The sequence below is a fragment of the Petaurus breviceps genome, unplaced genomic scaffold (genome assembly GCF_028583685.1).
Source record: "Petaurus breviceps papuanus isolate PSGF00001 unplaced genomic scaffold, PetGlider_PUasm1.0 91133, whole genome shotgun sequence".
Taxonomy (NCBI): domain Eukaryota; kingdom Metazoa; phylum Chordata; class Mammalia; order Diprotodontia; family Petauridae; genus Petaurus; species Petaurus breviceps.
This window is the reverse complement of record NW_027187419.1, coordinates 7,998,551-8,017,700: the sequence shown is the minus strand read 5'-3', so window position 1 is coordinate 8,017,700 and position 19,150 is coordinate 7,998,551. Positions and strand designations below refer to the sequence as shown.

General features: G+C 38.7%; 1 protein-coding gene across 2 annotated transcripts in view; it reads right to left on the bottom strand.

Moving 5' to 3' along the window:
- The window catches only part of ALG9 (ALG9 alpha-1,2-mannosyltransferase), a 138,433-nt gene that overhangs the window by 52,101 nt on the left and 67,182 nt on the right, over positions 1–19,150 (bottom strand). For both annotated transcript variants that reach the window (XM_069080317.1, XM_069080318.1), the window contains one exon: positions 15,190–15,319. In XM_069080317.1, the coding sequence (XP_068936418.1) occupies positions 15,190–15,319 (130 nt within the window). The remainder of the gene's footprint in view (positions 1–15,189; positions 15,320–19,150) is intronic.

Below are 19,150 nucleotides of genomic sequence, written 5' to 3'. Positions count from 1 at the left end.
AATTTATAGATATACATGTGTTTGTACTGTTTTATATACACACATACTTATACACACATAGAATGACCAAAAGTCATCTCCAATAAATAAGTGATTAAAGTATATTAAGAAACTTCTCAAAAGAATTATAAACTATTAACACAATGCTGTAAAAAACACTTCAAATCATTAATGATAAAAAAATACAATAAAAACAACCTTGAGTTTCATTTCTTACTCTGCAAATTGGCAAAGATGACAAAAGATGGGAATAGTCAGTGCTGAGGAGGTTATGGGAAGATAGGTACACTAGTGCATTGTTGGTGGAGTGGTGAATTAGTACAACTATTCTGGAAAACAATTTGGAATTATTAAAATAAAGTTTCTAAAATATTCATGCTATCTGACCCAGAGATTCAATTACTATGCTTATACACGGCCATAAATAAGAACAAAATCCTTGTACACGCCAAAATGTTTACTATGATAATAAAAAATCAGAAACAAAGTAGATGTCCATCAACTGGGAAATGACTGAAAAATTATGGAGTACTAGAATACTATAAGAAATGATGAATGTGATAAATATAGAGAAGCATGGAAAGGTCTACAGGAACTGATGCAGAGTGAGGTACACTGTAGTCAAGGAAACAATACATATAATGACAATAATGTAAATGAAAAGAACCACACCAAAAAAAAAAATCAAAAGTGAACACTGCAAATTTTAAGAATAAGTATAATTCAAAAGAAGAGATATGAAAAGATTCTGTCACTCCATTGCAGAGGTAGGAAGTTCACAGATGTTTATTGCATATATTTTCAGACTTTTTCAACATATTGATCAGTTATGCTGATTTTCTTCCTCTTTCTCTACTTTTTCTTATCTTTAAAAAACACCATTATATGGAATGGCTCTCTAGAAGCCATTTAGAAGATAGTGAAAAACTCCAAGTGAAACACCAGGGGAAACTATGGTGATGTAAAAAAACCCACAATCAATTAAAAAAAAAATTTTTTTAAAGGAGTACATTAAAGTAAAAGCAAAAATTAGCAGAGCTCCACAGACAAGGAGTAAGACTTCACTTCCAGGTCTAGCTCTGGTCCTTAATTAGCTGCATGACTTTGAGAGAGTCACTTAACTTTTTTGTGTCTCAATTCCTTCATAAGTTGAAACAAGAATAAGAATTTCATTAAAAATTTAAAATAGGGGCAGCTAGGTGGCACAGTGAATAGAGCACTGGCCCTGGAGTCAAAAGGACCTGAGGTTCAAATTTGGTCTCAGACACTTAGCACTTACTAGCCATGTGACCTTGGGCAAGTCACTTAACCCCAATTGCCCTGCCTTCCCCCCCTCCAAAAAAGCAAAAAAAAAAAATTTTTTTTTAAATAAAACTCACAGTATTCATTCTATTCTCCATACTCTTGATGCTCTCCATTACTGATACATTTTCACAAGCACTGGACTTAGAATAACAATACACATGTTTTAGACAGAATCTGCAATGATCCATGGCTATAGATAACTGTGTCTTATTTTTTCTATCTGTAAAATAAAGATGATAATAACTACTTATAAGGGAAATGAGATGACAGGAGTCTTTCTAAGCTCTTTGGTGTCAAGAAGCTACTAAAGCCAAAATATGATTATTAAAATACTGGTAAATGCAGTAAACAATTTTATGGGCAGTTAGATAATTTTTGGAGGTCCAAGGTTTTTGAAATCTATCTATGAATCTGTCCTCAATTCAAACTAGAACTACCAGTAGCCATGTGTAAGTAGGAGCTAAAGTCCCCTTCCCTAGTCCATCTGAATCTGAACAACTATATCCCATTTTAAGGAAACACTATATATGAAAATCTATTGCAGTATATAATTTTAATAGAATATTATTGCACTCTTAGATACAATAATTGTGGGGCAGTGAGGTGGTGCAGTGGACAGAGCAATGGTACTGGAGTCAGGTGGCCCTAAGTTCAAATGCATCCTCAGACACTTACTAGCTGCGTGACTTTAGGCAAATCACTTAACCCTGCTTGCCTCAGTTTCCTTATCTATAAAACGAGCTGGAAAAGGACATAGCAAACCACTATAGTATCTTTGCCAAGAAAACCCCAAATGGGTTCACCAAGAGTTTGACACTACTGAAATGAATGAACAACAAAAATAATCACAAGACTTCTTTGGAACAAGATTTCTTAGATAAATATTTGTATCTGATGATACCAACTGACTACTGCCTTATGTTTAAAGATCAGACTGACTTTAGTTAATAAAAAATTTAAAGTTTCCTTTAAATCTACTTAAGAACCTTAAGTTGAAAAATACAAAAATCCTTTTCTACAACCAGCATCATCAGCAATTCAAAAATCAAAAGATTAGATTAGATTTAAATCTGACTTAAGAGTTATACCAAAAAGATTATTTTGGTGTTTCCTCAGCTTTAATCATTCTTTCTTGCATCAAAAATAACAAAATTGTAGGGCGACATTAAGGCATGATCATGAAACAAAAATGTGTTTCATTTCATTAGTCACAGGCTACATATCAGCCAGCTGTCGAAGCTAAAAATATGCCTCACTTAAAAAATTTGTAAACCATAAGGCCATAAGACATAAGACAACACTGAAAGAAATGTGCCTTCTTTCTGGTTCTGACAGTTAGTTACATTTTAAAGAATATCTAAACCTTTCAGGACTTCCCTCCCTACAAAAGATAATCATATTATAACTAATTGATCAGTAATGTTCTGATTATGGTTTCTATATTACCTAATACTGGAATTCCAGAGTTGGAAGTGACTACAGGTCACCTACTCTGACCCTCATCTAAAACATCAATCTCTTTATAAGTTACCTAATTATAGAAACCTAGATTGGAAAAAGACCCTGTCTGAGAAACAAAGTCCATCTACAACATATCCCAAAGTGGTCATCCAGTGCTTTGGAGGCTAGGATATAATAGGGAACTAACTACCTCACAAGCTAATTCCACTTCCAGACAAAACTACTGTTCAGGAAGTTTTTCTTCATCTTAAACCCACCAGTCCTTATCCTCCCCTCTGGTACCAAGTGAGATCAGTCTAATTCTTCTTCCATTACTACCATCATTATGGTAACAACAACAATAACAATTAGCATTTACCTAGTACTCTGAAGTTTTCAAGGCACCTTAAATACATCTCATTAGAGCATCACAATAATCCTAAGGTGTGGGCACTAAGGAATTTTTACCCCTACTTCAAAGATGAAGCTAGGCATGGCTAAGCAACTTACTTATGGGGAACAGTTAGTAAATATTAGGTGGGATTCAAACCCAGGCCATGCAGGCTCTAAGTCCAGAACTCCACCTATTGTACATATTATCTCAAAAAAAAGGACAGATATCTGACAGCAGTTATAATGGCTGACCTTTCTTCTTGTTTTTGTTCAGGAGTTCCAGAAAATCCAGAGACCCTGAACACTGAACCGAACTTTGAGCTTCCCAGATTAGGGAAAGAAGCAGTGATAGCAGCAACAAGCATCTTGCAGTTTCAATACCACCCCTGGTGGCATGCTCCTGCCCCTTTGGGGAATAGAATCACAGCTTTAACTTAAAAAGAAATGATAAAAGTATTTTAAGGTAAAGCAATACTTAGACATCCATTTTGTTTTAGTGAGGGAAAATGAACTTGCCTGGACAAGTATGCCTGCTTCAGTGACTTGATTTGGTTGAACTAAATTGTTTATCAAATTGAAGCAGACTCAGCTGTAAACATTTGAATGCTTAAAGGGAATCAGAAGTACACAAAGAGAAAAAGGATCTATCTCACATATGTGGGCAGAAGAGCTGGGGCCAGTTTAGAACAAACTGAAAAATGAGTTAGTAAGAAGTGCGTTCTTGGTTACCTTTATAAGACTGTGGAAATGAGGATGGTACCACAAGACTAGAAAAGGGCAAATGTCAATCATTTTCAAAAAAGGGAAGAGAACAGAGTTTGCAAACAATGGCCATTGAACTTGGCTTTGATTCTTGACAAAATTCTCGAATATACTATTCATGTGATGGTTAATGAATATCCATCTAGGTAAAGAAAGCAGTGACAACAAAGCTGGCATGGAGGCATCAAGAAGAGGTCATAATACCAGACGAACCTCGGCTTCTTTTTGACAGGATTATTAGACTAATAGGTCAGAGGAATTCTCTAAGCATGTAAAGGTGAAAGCGACAGGAGACACCTCTCCAGGCATGGTGCATCACCAGGTGCAGAAGCACTGGGGTGGGAGGCAGCATGTCACTGTCAGGAATGGCAAGTAGGCCAATCTAGCTGTATCCTAAAGTGCATGCAAGGGAGTTGTCGTGTTTGTCCTTCATTTTCTAAAAGGACCATGGCCTCAGGGAGATGATGACATGTCTTGCAGTTGACTTGGATTTGAGTGAGGGAGGGCTGTGCAAGGTCACCAACCTCACTTTCTCCTCCAGAGCCATCTGGGTCCAGTGACCTGATATTCATCAGGATGACTGAAGAGAGTAAGGGACAAGAAGGCTGCCAAGGTAGGAAGAGGCCAATTTATTAAGAGCTTTAAATGCTAGAAGATTTTATATCTGATCCCATAGATGCCATACATTTTATCTAGGGAGTCACTAGAGAGCTCAGTGAAGGTCAAGAGAAGACAGGGGAAAGCAGTGACATGATCAGATTTATGATTTAGGAAAATCATTTCAGCAGATGAGGGGGAGATGGATGGGAGGGAGGAGAGATCTGAGGCAGGGAGATCAGGCAAAAGGCTATTACAGTAGTCTAGGTGAGAGGTGATAAGGACCTATACTAGGGTTGTGGTTATATGAATGGAGAGAAGAGGACATATACTAGAGAGGCTGTGAAGGTAGAAATTATGTGATTCAGCAATGGATCAGATATGTGGAATGAATGACAGGGAGGAGTTGAGGATGACACCAAGGTTATGAGTCTGGATGACTGAAAGATGTGGTACCCTTATTATTAAGAGGAAAGTACAGGGGCAGCCAGGTGGAGCAGTGATTAAGAGCGCTGGCCCCAGAGTCGGTAGGACCCGGGATTGGTTCCGGCCTCAGATACTTAACATCCACACACAAAAAATAAACTGGCTGTGTAACCTTGGGCAAGTTACTTAACCCCAACTGCTTTGAAAAAAAAAAACAGAGGAAAGTACAGAAGAGGGGAGAATTTAGGGGAGAAGACAAGTTCTATTTTGGACATGTTGAATCTCAGATACTTATAAGACATTTAATTCAAGATGCCTAACAGGCATTTGGTGATGCATTAACTAGCTCAGGAGAGAAACTAAAGCTGGATATACAGATGTAGGAATCATTTATATAGAGATAATAATTGAACCCATGGAGGCTTATGAGATCACTACATGAGATAATATAAGGCAGAAAGAGGCCAGCTGAGTTCAATATTCTCTCCTCTCAGCTGTTAAGATATAATACAGATCTCTCTGAGTTCTCCTTCCCCCATATGACTACCATTCTTTCTTTTCCTTTGCTTGATCATGATCTGTCTTTCACCTCCTATGTGTAGGTACGTACCGAAGTGCTGTCTCAGGACTTCTTTCTTCTTTTTTACATTCCCTTCCAGTGACAGCAATTGCTCCTATGGGCTCAATTACGATCTCTATACAAAGAACTGCCAAATCTCTATATAGAGCCCTAGTTTTTCTCCTGAGCTCCATTCTAATATCACCAACTGATACTGGACTTTTCCAACTAAATATTCCATTTTTACTCTTAAACTAAACATGTACATATGGAACTTGTTGTCTATGCCCTCAAACTCACCTCTCTCCAGTTCCTATTTCTATCAAGGTCATTGTCACCTGTCTAGTTCCCTGAGTTCACAACCTCAAACTCATATTCAATTTTTAGCACCCTCTCCCCACCCCCATATCCAATAAATCACCAGGTTTTATTGATTCCACCTCTACATCTCTCACATCTGACCTCTTCTCTCCCCTCACAAAGCTACCACTCTAACTCAGGACTTTATTACCTCTCACCTAGAATAGTGTAAAATTCACCTCCTAATCTGTCTTTCTGCTTCTCCAACCCATTCTCTACATGGCTGCCAAAGGGATCTTCCTAATGCACAGGTCTGACCACATCACTCCCTGTTCGAGCAGCCTCAATGATTCCCCGCTGGCTGCAGGATACAAACTCTACCATTTGAAATCCTTTACTCGCTGACTCCAGCCGGCCCTTTCCATGTTTATGGCAAATCACTCTCCTTCACTGACTATACTTTAGCCAAGTGGGTCTACCTGCCAATCCTGCACATGACATTTCATCCACACCTTTGTCCAGGGTCTTCCCTGGTCCTGGAAGATTCTCCTTCCTCGTGTCTACCTCACAGAATCCCTAGCTTCTTTTTAAGCCTTAGCTCAAATGCTAGCTCCTAGAGGAGGTCAGTCATGATTTTCACAGTCACTACTACTCTCCATTCCAGAAATTACTTTGTCTTTACTTTGCATACATGCTATATTTCTTATCTAGGTATATATTGTTTCCCCAATAGAATATATGCCCCTTGAAGGCTTTTTGTCTTCATATTCCCAGAACCTAGAAAAAAGTGACTGGTATATGGTAGCATGTAATAAATAGCTGTTAAATGAAGCTGAATAGCTGGCATGCCAGATGACAGAAATGGTATCCAGAAAAATCTCTACAGCCTACAACGTTGGCAAGCATCTAATTAGATGGAATTTAGTAGCAATAAATGAAAGCCTTATACTTGGACTGAAACAATTCAACTTCATAATTAATCAAAAAGCCTTTAAAAAGTCTTGGGGTATTGATCTATTGTAAATTTCATTTGAGCTGCTGAAAAAGTGTTGGACCTGGATTCAGGAAGGTCTGAGCTTAACTCTTACCTTTGATATTTGCCATATGACCCTGGGCAAGTCATTGAACCTCTCTGAATCTGAGTCTCCCCTCTGTAACATGGGAATAATTATTATTCCATCCATACCTTACAGGGTTGCTATAAGGATCAAAAAGAAGTAATATGTATAAACCACTTTGCAAACCTCAAAGTGCTACAGAAATTAGCATTATTAGCCATTGTTTTCATCAATGTGTGGACCTCCTGGTGTACAAACTCCTTTCATCAATACAGACTGGCAAGTTTTTAGTAATTTCTAGTCTTAGGGAGCTTCCTGTGGCATTGAGAGGGTGTGACCATGCTGAATATGAGTGATAGACAAGACCTAAACCCAGGTCTTCCTCACTCCCAAGCCAATTCCCTCTTCACTGTGCTGCTCTCTGAGCAGCGTGATGGTGGTAGACAGAAAAACGGATACAATCTTAGGCTCAACCAAGGGAGACCCCTGATGACTAAGGAGATCAGATACTGGTCTCACTGTCTTTTTCCATGATCTGTGATGACATTTGAGTACGATGTATAGTCTTTACGTACCACATTTTAGTAAAAAAAAAACCTCGATGAGACAAAGTGTCCCAAGGCGGCAATTGAGACAGTAAAGATACAATGATAGCTAGAAGATATCTAGTGCTTTAAGGTTTGCAAAGCACTTTACAAATATGTTTCATTTGATCCTCACAACAACCCAGGGAAGTGGATGCAATTATAATCCCCATTTTACAGATGAGGAAACTTAAGAAGCTTAAAGAGTATTTCCTATGAGGATCCATTGAAGGAAATGGAGACATTGGGCCTGGAGAAAAGAAGACCTAAAAGGGACAAGGAAGCTGTCTTCAAGTATCTGAAGTTATAGCCAGTGGAAAAAAAAAACTGGATGACCACTTGTCAGAGATGTTGTATAGGTACTGGATGGCCTAGATAGCCATCTAAGGTTCCTTTCCATTCTGACATTTGTAATCCCTGCTTTCCCTCCACCAACCCCAATATTTTCTTCTTCTAGCTAAACATTGTATAAATTAAAAAACAAACAAACAACAAAACAATGCAGAATCATGTCAGCTTTCTGGACCTCATCTGCAAATGAGATGAGTTTCCTCATCTGCAAAAAGGGGGGAAGTTAAGTCGATAATATCTGTAAGGGTCTAGGACTCTACGACACTGAAAAAAGAAGGCTTAATATCACTTCCAGAAGCAGCACAAACATACCATCTCTCAAGGAAGAAAAGGGTCTGGATGATACAATTCATTATGCTAGGAAAATCTGATATGAGGATGGGTGAGGCCATCGCTTCTTAATCACAAATAGCTAAGAATCTAGCCAGAGCTAGACAGTCACAGTGCTAGATTTCCATATCTAGTCATCAGGTCTTTCCAGGATAGTGATGACTGTAGCCCCTGTCTGAAAAGAAGCTTTTAGCTCAATAAAAGATCTGATTGGAAACTGAAATTATGGGATGGGAACAGTGATGAAATACAGGATGAAATATAAACATTCCTATTAGAGGCTAAGTAATTCATTTTTTGGTTCCCTCTCGAAGGTGCCACCTCAGGCAGCTATTAAATTTAAAAGAGACTCTAAGTAATTTCTAGAGCCTAAGAGATTTGCAAGATCACTCAAAAGATAATATATTCAATAAAACTGGAAAAAAAAGAATTAAAGAATTTCCCCATTCCCTCTCCAGTGATCTGTACTATAAAGTATTTTCTAAACTATAAAGAGCCAAATAAATGTGAATTATTGTCATTGTTATGCTGTCATTCATCATGAAGTGGTTTCACTCTTCTTTAGGCATGTCTCCAGAGTTCCGAAAGAAGTTTGGGAGCAAGGCATGAAATGTCTGCAAGAGGGAAGTCTTCAAATATGTCTCTGTCCTGTTTATAATTAAATTCAAAGACATTTATCATGCCTCTTTTAGAAATTCAGTCCTGTGCTGGGCACTGCAGGGGACAATATGGAAAGCCTATAACCCAGTCCCTTTAATAAATCCACAACTCAGTTGAAAAGACAAAATTTACAGACATGAAATGATGATGAATGAGAACAGAGAATCAGAGTCAAGTGAGCAGAGTCAGGTGTGATACAGACTACAGAGCACCATATGAGCTCTAAGAACACCTAGTAGAAAGAGGACTTGAGAGAAGATTCAACTTCTAGTCCCAAATTCCATTAACTAGCTCCATGGCTTTGGGGAATCTGGCTTCACTTTTCTCATCTATAAAATTAAGAGGCTGGATGTGATGATTTTAAAGATTCTTTCTTCCCGTGATTATGATTCTTTTTATCAGTTAGAGGAAATGCTTCAGCTCCACAGAGCCGAGGGCAGAGGTGACTGACTATATTCCAAATGGAGAAAACAAAAGCGATTTAGTTGATAAATTAATCTGTATGCCAAGAAATGGGAAAGTTTCCAGCACAATAATCAAAGTCAGAAAAGTTGGATCTACAAGCTCACTCCTAAGTGGTTGATTTTTTTTTAATATATGTATATGACAATTAACCAGGTTTACATAATAGGAAGGAAATGGGTTTATTCTCTTATTAGCTCTCATAGACTCAGGTTAGAATTGGAAAGGACCTCAGAGATCATGTAGTCTCAGTTTTTTATTTTACAGATGATGAAACTGGAGTTTAGAGAGATTTAATGACTAGTAAAGAGTAACCATTTGTCAGTGACAGAAGTGAGACCAGAACCTTGGTCTCCTGACTCCCAGACCAGTCTTTTTGCCACACTGTGTGATCTTTTTTTGGAACTCCAGGATTACTGTTCCCCTAAAAATGGAGAACTAGAGTTTGGGTCTGTCAAGCAATAAAAAGGTGACATTTTCAAGGCTGGTCCCCATGCCATGGATTTTCTAAACTCACAGGGACATCAATTTTTAGAATATATTGTTACAGGCAGTAACTAGTATCTTCTCAACAGGAAGATTTTCCAAGTATATTAAACAGTGAGGAGCTATGAACGTGGATACATATATACACACATACACACTGAGAGGCATAAATATATGCATATGTGTGTAAGCATGTGTATATATGTGTGTATTCATGCATATGTATATATACAGAGAAAGCTGGCCACATATAGATGGCTCCAGATCTCTATAAATATACATATATAGGTTTAAATATCTATAGATATCAACATACAGAGAAGCAGTAGATAGTATCGTGTATATATGTGTCTATATATAGAGAGAGACAGACAGACAGACAGACGCTGGGTCGTTATGTTAAGCACTGTACCTGTAATTTCAATTTCATAAGGAACTCCTGGATGAATTAACCTCCTCTACCAGTGAATGCCTCCAACTTCTCTGCAGCTTATCATCTTAGAGAATTAATTGTCTAGAGCACTGAAAGATTAGGTAACTTGCTCAGGGTCATACAACCAGGATGTGTCAAGGGCAGGACTTGAACCCAGGTCCTCCTAGCTTTAAGGCCAGCCCTCTACAGACTATGCCACCCTGCCCTCTCAAGCAGTTTTGTTGAACTGCCTTTTTTCCTCTTTTTAATAATTCTTTGTTACAAAAAGTGGCTCACTAGGCAGGGGAGGGAAGATGAATAGCTGCAAATGAAGATGATGTTAAAACAAAATATATCAATAAAAAATTTTAAAGCTTCTCATAAAATTATTTCTACTATGTTTATCACATACAGTGCTATATAGAAAAAGAGAAATTAGGGAAGCAAAGGAGATTAATAATTGAATAATGAATATTGAAATACTCTATCTGGTACCTATCTTTCAAAAAGCCCAAAGATCTTACAAACTATATCTTGTTAGTTCTTAATATCCCCTAGAAGAAAGTAAAGGGTAAGCCATACCTTGTGAAAATGGTGAAATAAAAGTCAATACAGAGTAGCAAATATTCATTTTAGCTGTAAGAAATGAGCTGTAGAGAGTCTAAGCTAGGATCACAGTCCTGAGGCCAAGGGCCATAAGACAAAGAGTCAGATGAAAACTGTTATCCGTATGCCAGGGAAAGTCAGAGGGGGCAGCAACTCCTATGCCTGATAAAACTACAATTAATTAGAAGAAGGATCAAGTGCAATGAACATCTCTCTGGCATATGCTAAGTTACCACAGATCTGCCCGGAGCAACACCATTTGGCTATTAGTCATGACCTGGCACAATTTCTTAAGGAGCTAATAACATTAAATTTAAAAGCTAATTTGGAAAAATGAATCATTGTTTATGTAGAATTCCACAGTAAGACATCAAATGTCTCCTCTACCTTACAAAGTACGATGTAAGTAAGGGAATATTTCTCACCGGTTGAGGGTATGTGCTACAGAAATCAAAGAAAATTCTGCAAAAAGAACCCCAAAACAACAAGACACACACACAAGTGACCCCCAAACAGCTTAAATCATAAGGATGTATGGGTAGGTCAGAGGGACAACGGGTCTAGCTTGGTTTCTTCTCAAGATGTTGAGCTTCATGACTGGTATCCTTGCCTCCTTCAGTCAGCATTCTGGGGCCGAGTGACTGTGTACAGGTTTTGTGTTAAGAGCCCCCCACCTGGGGGTCTGTGAACTTTTTAAATATTCTGAAAACTATATTTTAATATTACTGGTTTCCTTTGTAAGCCCATGTATTTTATTTTACATATAAAAAGGGGCTTACAGACTTTATTAGACTATGGGTCCATGGCACAAAAAAAAGGTTAAGAACTATTGCTCTCAGGGGGCGGCCAGGTAGCACAGCGAGTAAGAGCATCGGCTCCAGTGTTGAGAAGACCTGGAGATCGAATTCTGGGCTCAGACACTTAGCACCCACCCAGAAACACCTGGCCGTGTAACCTTGAGCAAGTTACTTAACCCCAATTGCTTAGGGGCAGGGCAGCCAGGTGGCTCAGCGAGTAAGAGCACGGGCTCCAGTGTCAGGGGTCAAATCCAGGCTCAGATACTCAGCACCACACCCAGAAATAACTGGCCGCGTAACCTTGAGCAAGTTACTTAACCCCAATTGCTTAAAAAAAAAAAAAAGAACTATTGCTTTCAAAACTGAGTAAAACCCAATCTTCTAGGCCTCCTGGGGCACATCAATGATGATAATAGCTAACATTTATACAGTACTTACTATGTACCAGGCACTGTGCTAAATGCTTTACAATTTTTATCTTATTTGATTCTCACAACAATCCCAGGAGTAGGTACTATATAATTACCCCCATTTTACAAATAAGGAAACTAAAGCAAATAAAGATTAAGTGACTTGCTTAGGATCACACAGCTAGTAAGTAGCTGAGGCTGGATTTGATCTCAGGTCTTCCTGATTCCATGCCCTTAGACTCTATTCACTGGGTCCACCCACTTGACTTATGAAGTCCTCAGCAGAAACTTAACCTGAACAAAGCCTGGGTTCAGGGAATGTGATGATCAGAGCCCAAAGCCTTAGGAAAGCACCCAAGGCCCTCACATCATTTACTGCTTTTTCTAGAATAAGCTTTCTCTCAATTTTAGTTTTCCAACTGTGAAAAGGATGAGGAGGTAGTTACCTGGGCATCTATTAGACACTAGAAGTTTAAAGGATAAAGTCACCTGGAATCTCATTGACGGATCCATCTCTGATACCCAGCACCTCTTTAACTACCTCAGTTGACTCTCCTCATTGACTGGAACAAATTCCTCCCAAAGCCTTCCTTTACAGAAGGCTCCAAATTCACCAATTAACTTCATTTCCATAACTGCTCGGCTTGGTTTCTATTCCATGAACATCATCCTCTTATCCTTGGGGGTAGGGGGAGGGGAGTTGGGCTTTTCAGCTTCTTTTTGTGTACTGTCTTCCCCATTAGATTATAAGCTCCTTGATGGCAGAGAGTGACTTTCTTACTTACATCTCTCGTGTATAGCATAGTGCTGGGCATATAATAAATGTTTACTAACAAAAAAGAATTCTACATTATGGACTTATTTACATCTACACCACTCACCCATCTCAAGTTCTAGGTCTGATGTGCCTCCTCAGGCCCTTTTTTTCCATGTGGAGGCTTAAAAACATTCCATTCAAATATATGGCATGTAGTCTAGGTATCTCTTCATTGCTCCCCAAAACTGATACAGTGACACAAAAAATGGTATCAGGACTCAAAACCTTTACAGTCTCTCAAGGAAATTCACACTTGGGGGCACCCCCTTCACACTTAGACACAACATTCACTTTTCCTATGCTCTTTTAAACAAGTCAGAACCCTGCTACTTTAGTACAAAATGGGGCATATGTACCACAGTGGGGATCAGATCAATTATTCAATGGAATATGGGAAGAAAATATTGGAATTTCTATAAACATATGTTTTTATCTAAAAAAAGAAATAAAGTTTCATTAATATTTAATATATAGACTGATACTGTCAGCCTATATATTAGGCTGTACCTCAGTCATATGTCATGGAGAGTTCATGAGGTAGTCTAGGAGAAGAGTGAAGTTTCCACAACGCAGAAGGGTTGACAATAGTGCCCTTACTCATTCATTTTCAGTATTTTGCAAAATATCACAGTTTATATATGTTCAGGTAAGTGGATTTATGGATTATATTACCAAGTTCTAACTAAACTAACCCTCACAAGGTGCCTTAAAAAGACTCCTGCAAAGAAACTGCAGGTGAAAAACAATACTGATGATGAAAGCAGAAGAAAGCAAGAAAATGGGAAAGATGATATTTCTTAGTGAGATCTTTGTCAGCTAAATTACAAGGTAAAAGAAATGACAGTTTCCTCAGATCTGACAAGGTTAGCCAAAAAAAAAATTATTATCAAAGTTATCTGAAATCTGGATTTATATTCATTTAAGTTAACAATTAAACATCCTTTGTGAACAGACTGAGTCTTAAAACTTAAGTTAATGATAGCACAAAGCCATCACAACTGGCAGGACATTTAAAATCTAAGTTTTTGTTATTAAAAAAATGGAATTGTGTTACCCAGAAAAACTCTCACATCTGCATACTTTAAAAACCTGCAGACTTTCCTAATGTGTTTAAAACCTTTCAGAGAAAGCAGTCCAGTGGGTTTTGAACTCGTTTCTTAAAAGCATCAAAATTTAACATCTTTATATTAGTTTTATTCTTAGTTTGTTTTAACCACAAAACCTGACCCCTGGAAAGAAGCTGATGAACTCAAAATTCCAGGACATATTTTTAGCTGGAAGGGGTCTAGAAATTAGGTTCATTCCTTCATTTCACAGAGGAAAAAAATTGAGATCCAGAGAAGTCATGTGACTTGCTCAAAGCTAAACAGGTAGCAAGTAGAAGAGACAGGATTTGAAGACTATTTTCTGACCCTAAATTCAGGGCTCCACTATTTCATGCACCAAGACACAAATAACCTACCTTAAAGTAATAGGTTTCAAAATGATGCTAAAGGAATACAGATTTTGGAGGTATCTTTTTTAATAGTAAACCTTCTGGTGATTCTGAAATCATGTCTTCTAGAATAATGCATAATCCACCCATACAAAGCGTGTCACAGTTGTGTAAATTAAAAATTATCACCTTCAACCTGAAGAAGGCCTCCCTCTTCAGCATACAAGGGTTTTGTGTAAGAATGTCCAGCTCCAATCCAGAAGATGAAAGATAAGGCAGCAGCTTTCTTAGTTGAGGAACTGGAAATGCCAGAATTTCACAATTCCCACAGATAACACTCAGAAACTTAACAGAAACATTTTGACATTTAGACTATGAGATGCTTCTACAACAGACCAGTTGCCAAAATGTATGCTTTCTAATAGTCTTATAAAATGATTTTTCCTCTCTTCTTATTTCTTTCAGCACTGGAACTTAAAAAGTATTAGATGTCAAACATGCTGTCTTCCCAAGGGAAAGAAATTAAACATGAATCAAGATAAGGAGGGGAAGTTTAACAAGGCAGTGATCCAAAAAGGGTCCCAGAGCAACCACCATGAAAACAACAGTCAATGGCTATTCAATCCCCACCCCCCAAACCAAACCACAATGATAGTAAGGCAAAAGCAGAACCTAATAACCTGAAAGTCTCAAGTACCTTTTAGTAGACAAAAGGAAGACATAAGGGTTTGAGAATTCAAAATAAGTAAACAATTGCTCCAAGAAGAAAAAAAGTACACCCCTTGCAAAAGCTTACTCAACTGAGAAATAAAGACTAGGCTATATGTTTTACAGAGAACAAACTGGGTAACAAGGCAGCTCGAAAACAAAGTGATGATGTTTACTCAATGGAGGTTTCTCTGTGTAAGCGTGCATGCTAAAAGATCCCCATTTCATAAACACTTTAACTTTAGGAGTATGAGTCCTTTCAAAGGAGTAAAAGGAAATTGTTGCCCTTACATATCTGGATGTTTCTTCTTGGTTCTGGTCATTCATGTCAATGGGAACAATCCGTGTGGCCATTGGTCCCTGGGCAAAAGGTTTCGGCAACTGGCCCCTGAACTCTGATGGAATGAACTGGAGTTGCCAGCTGCCAGAAACACAAATAGAAAAAAAATAAGGAAAACACAAGGGAAATACATAGCAAAATTCACTTTAAGTGAGCAAAAAGAATCAAGTAAAAATATTGCACTTGGGGAAAATAATAATTTCTGCCATGTTCAGCAATGATCAGACCACACATGTATCATGCTCAATACTGGGTACCACAGTGTAGGAGAATGATTACCTGGAGAACATTCAAACAAGGTGGTGAAGACTGGTAAAAGCATGTGAAATAATGCTATCTAGGGATTGGTTAAGGAAATGGGGACAAGAATAAGTTCAACCATACACAAATGATCACAGCATAGGCAAACGGAACTAGAACTCAGTTCTAGTGGTGGGAGTATAAAAAAGATTACTGAACCAGGAGGAAGAAATGGATAATGAATTTCAAAAATACCATGGATCTGTCAGGGGTCCATAATATAATAGTGAAGACACAACTGTGATGGAGGACTTCAATGCACTGAACATTGATCTGCTGGAGTTCTTTCTCAGCCAGTAGCTGAGCAGTGAACAAACTCTGCAACTTCTTTAATGATTTAATGATCATTTCATTGTTCAAAATATGGTAGTAGTAACTAGGGGAAATGCCATTCCAGATCTTGCTATGATCAATAAGGAGAAATTAGTTGCTGAAGTAAAAAAGAAGTAACAACCTTGCAATCTTCAGGTTTGTTGTAGGTAAGGAAGGAAAGCTGGGGGGGGGGGGGGCGGCAGCTGAGGAGAGGGGGAAATGGGACTTGTGATTTCACTGATATAAGGAACAACTCAGGCACTGCTAGGCTTAAAGCCTCAGCAATTTTCTGGGCCACTGAGAGGCTGACTTTCTCAGTCACACAGCCAGGAGAGGTCAGAGGGGGGAACCTGAATCAATGTCTCCCTGACTCTGAGGCTGATGCTCTACCCACTACACCACGCTGCCTCTCCAACTTTTAAACAGATATACAGAGATGATGGAAGCAAGAGCAGAAGATTAAGGATAAACACAGAGAAGGAGCACAACCCTGTAGGACTCACGTCAAGAACGCTAAATCTCAAAACAAGCTGAGGCTAGCAGTGGATTCGAAGGACCAAAAAAGGGCATGTAGGAGGCAAGGGAAAGATCAAAGAATGGATAGGACTGACTGCTGCTTGGAGTGCCAAGAAGACAATAATGGATCATGCTAATGGAAATAGAATAAAACTGGTAATAGGTCATTGAAGTCCAATATTCTCTCCACTTTCCATCTGCAGTTCTGCTTGGTTTGTCCTCCTTGGAGAGTGACACCCTCATGCCAGGTACCCTCTGGTGTTCCCCTCTGTTCCAGATTACTCTTGTATATCATCTTCCTCCATTAGACTGTAAACTTCTTGAAGGCAGGAACTGTCTTTCTTTTTCTTATTTGTACCCCTAGTGTTTAGCAAAGTGCCTGGGGCATAGTAGACACTTAACATTGAACTGAATTGACTAAGGAGCTAGTAAGAGAATACCCAGCTCTCTGCAATCACTTCATCAGATTCCTGTGAAGCCCAAAATGGGAAAGAGCCTGTGGATGTCCTTACTGAGCTGTTGGGACAGGACTGAGGAGGATGGAGCTGCATTTGAGGCAAAAAGAGCTCCCTGCCACTCAAAGCAGTGAATCATTCTCCACACTAGAATAGTTAATAGTAGACATAGGAAAGCACCAAGACACTCTACTAATGCTGGTCATCAATGGAGGAGGTGGGTGAGGAGGCCAGGCCTGATGTCTGAAAAGGATGTGTTACAAGCAGAGCTTGCATGGGTGGAGGAAGAAGAGTGAGTGACGCATTCCTGACAAAGCTGTGTGGAAGCAGAAGTGTAGGTGTGGGTGATACAGCTGTGCTTGGATCCAGATTTCCAGGCAAAACCTGAGGGCACTTTAGAGGTTCCAACTCACCTTTCCAGCCTTATTACACATTACTTTCTCTCACATACTCTATAGTCCAATCAAACTGGCCTTCTTACTGTTCCTCATACATGGCACTCAACTTCCTGCTTTCATGCCCTTGAATTGGCTTTCCCCATACCCAGACTGCATTCTTTCTTAACCTCTACTTCTCTGAACCTCTGGTGTCTCCTATAGGAAGCCCTTCCTGATTGTCCCAGCTGCTAGTGCCAATTGCCCCCTCCATCACTTTGCATCCATTTTGTAGGTATATGACATGTTGTTTCCAGTGTTAGAATGTAAGTACCTTGAGGGCAGGGCCTAGTTCATATTTGTTTTTGAATCCCTAGTAGCCTTCAAAGTACCTAGCATATAGCAGATGCTTGTTGACTGCTTATTTAACTATCATGTGGAAAAGAGATTAGACTCGTTGCTTCAAAGAATAAACCTATAAAAGCAATGTGTGAAAGATGAAGAGAAGCGGATGTCAACTTGATTTAAGAAAACTTTCCTAATAATTAGTTCAGCCTAAAAGTAGAATACGCTTCTTCAAGAGATCATGGGTCATAACGGGATCACAAACTGTAGAGCTGGAAAAGACCTTAGAGGCCAGTAAATGTAATCCCTTCATTTTAAAGATGAGGAAACTGAAGCACAGAGAGGTTAAGTGATCTGCTCAGAGTCATAGCCATGAAGCTACTGTGGCACAAGCTGAATGTAGGTCTTGATGGCTCCAAGTCCAAAGCCATGTTCACCATAGCACACTGACTCTACAGCATGAGTCCTCCAGCCCTAGGGGTCTTCAAATGGAAGCTGGCCATGAAGAAGGGATCATTTGGATAAAAATGGGACTAGATGACCGCTGAGATCTCTGGCAACCGTGACTCATGATTTTGTTTAGCTGAGAGAAGAGTTGTCTTCACGTGTTTGAAAGACTGTCATGTAGAAAAGGCATTAGACTTGATTTGTTCAGTTCTATAGAGCAGAATCTCATGACTAGCTGAAAGCTAAAGGAAGGAAGATTTTGGTTCAATATAGAAAAAAACTGCTGACAATTAGAGCTGTTGAAAAAAAAAGGAATGAGTTGCTCTAGGAGGTAATAATTTCCACCTCCCTGTAATGGAGGATGGATGACCATTTGCAGATGGGATTCATGTATCAGGAAGAGTTTGGACAACATGAACTCTGAAATCCCTTATAACTCTAGGATTTTTATTCCAAAAATCCAAATAGCCAGTGTCACTACAAAAAGAGAGATCACATATCAACTCAGGGCTACTAAGTTTAACATCCCAATATCATTCTTTGAATATATTCCACTGCATCTCATCCACATACCTAAGATCTACCAGTAAAAAAAATGTAGCCTTAGAAGTTATGAATAACTACATTAGCAACAGGAGTTCCTAAAACTGCACTCATTTCTTCTCACAGACTAGGATAAGGAACACATGTCAATAATAAAGCAAACTACATGCCTAGAGGAGTGAAATTTGTAAGCATTTATGAAACATATACTATGTACCAGGCACTGTGATAAGCACCGGAGATGCAAAGAAAGGCAAAAAAACTAAAACTAAAAAACAAAAAAACAACTCAGTCCCTTCTTTCCTCAAGGAGCTTCCATTCTAAAGGAGGAGAAGACATGTAAATAGCCTCTACTCCTTAAGGATACATTCAGTGCATTGTTTCTAAATGCTCCTCAAAAGGATCTTTAATAAAGTGTTTCAAAATAGAAAAGCAAAAAGTTTTGCCAAAAATATTTTAACTCAGTGAGTAACAGTAATAGCATTTTAATAAAGTGTTTTCCTCACAATAACTCATTCAGGTAAGTGGCATAAGTATTCAAGTTCTATTATCTCTATTTTTTTGTTTTTAACAGATGAAACTCAGAAGTTAGTAAACTGTCCACGGTCACAGAGAAAGTA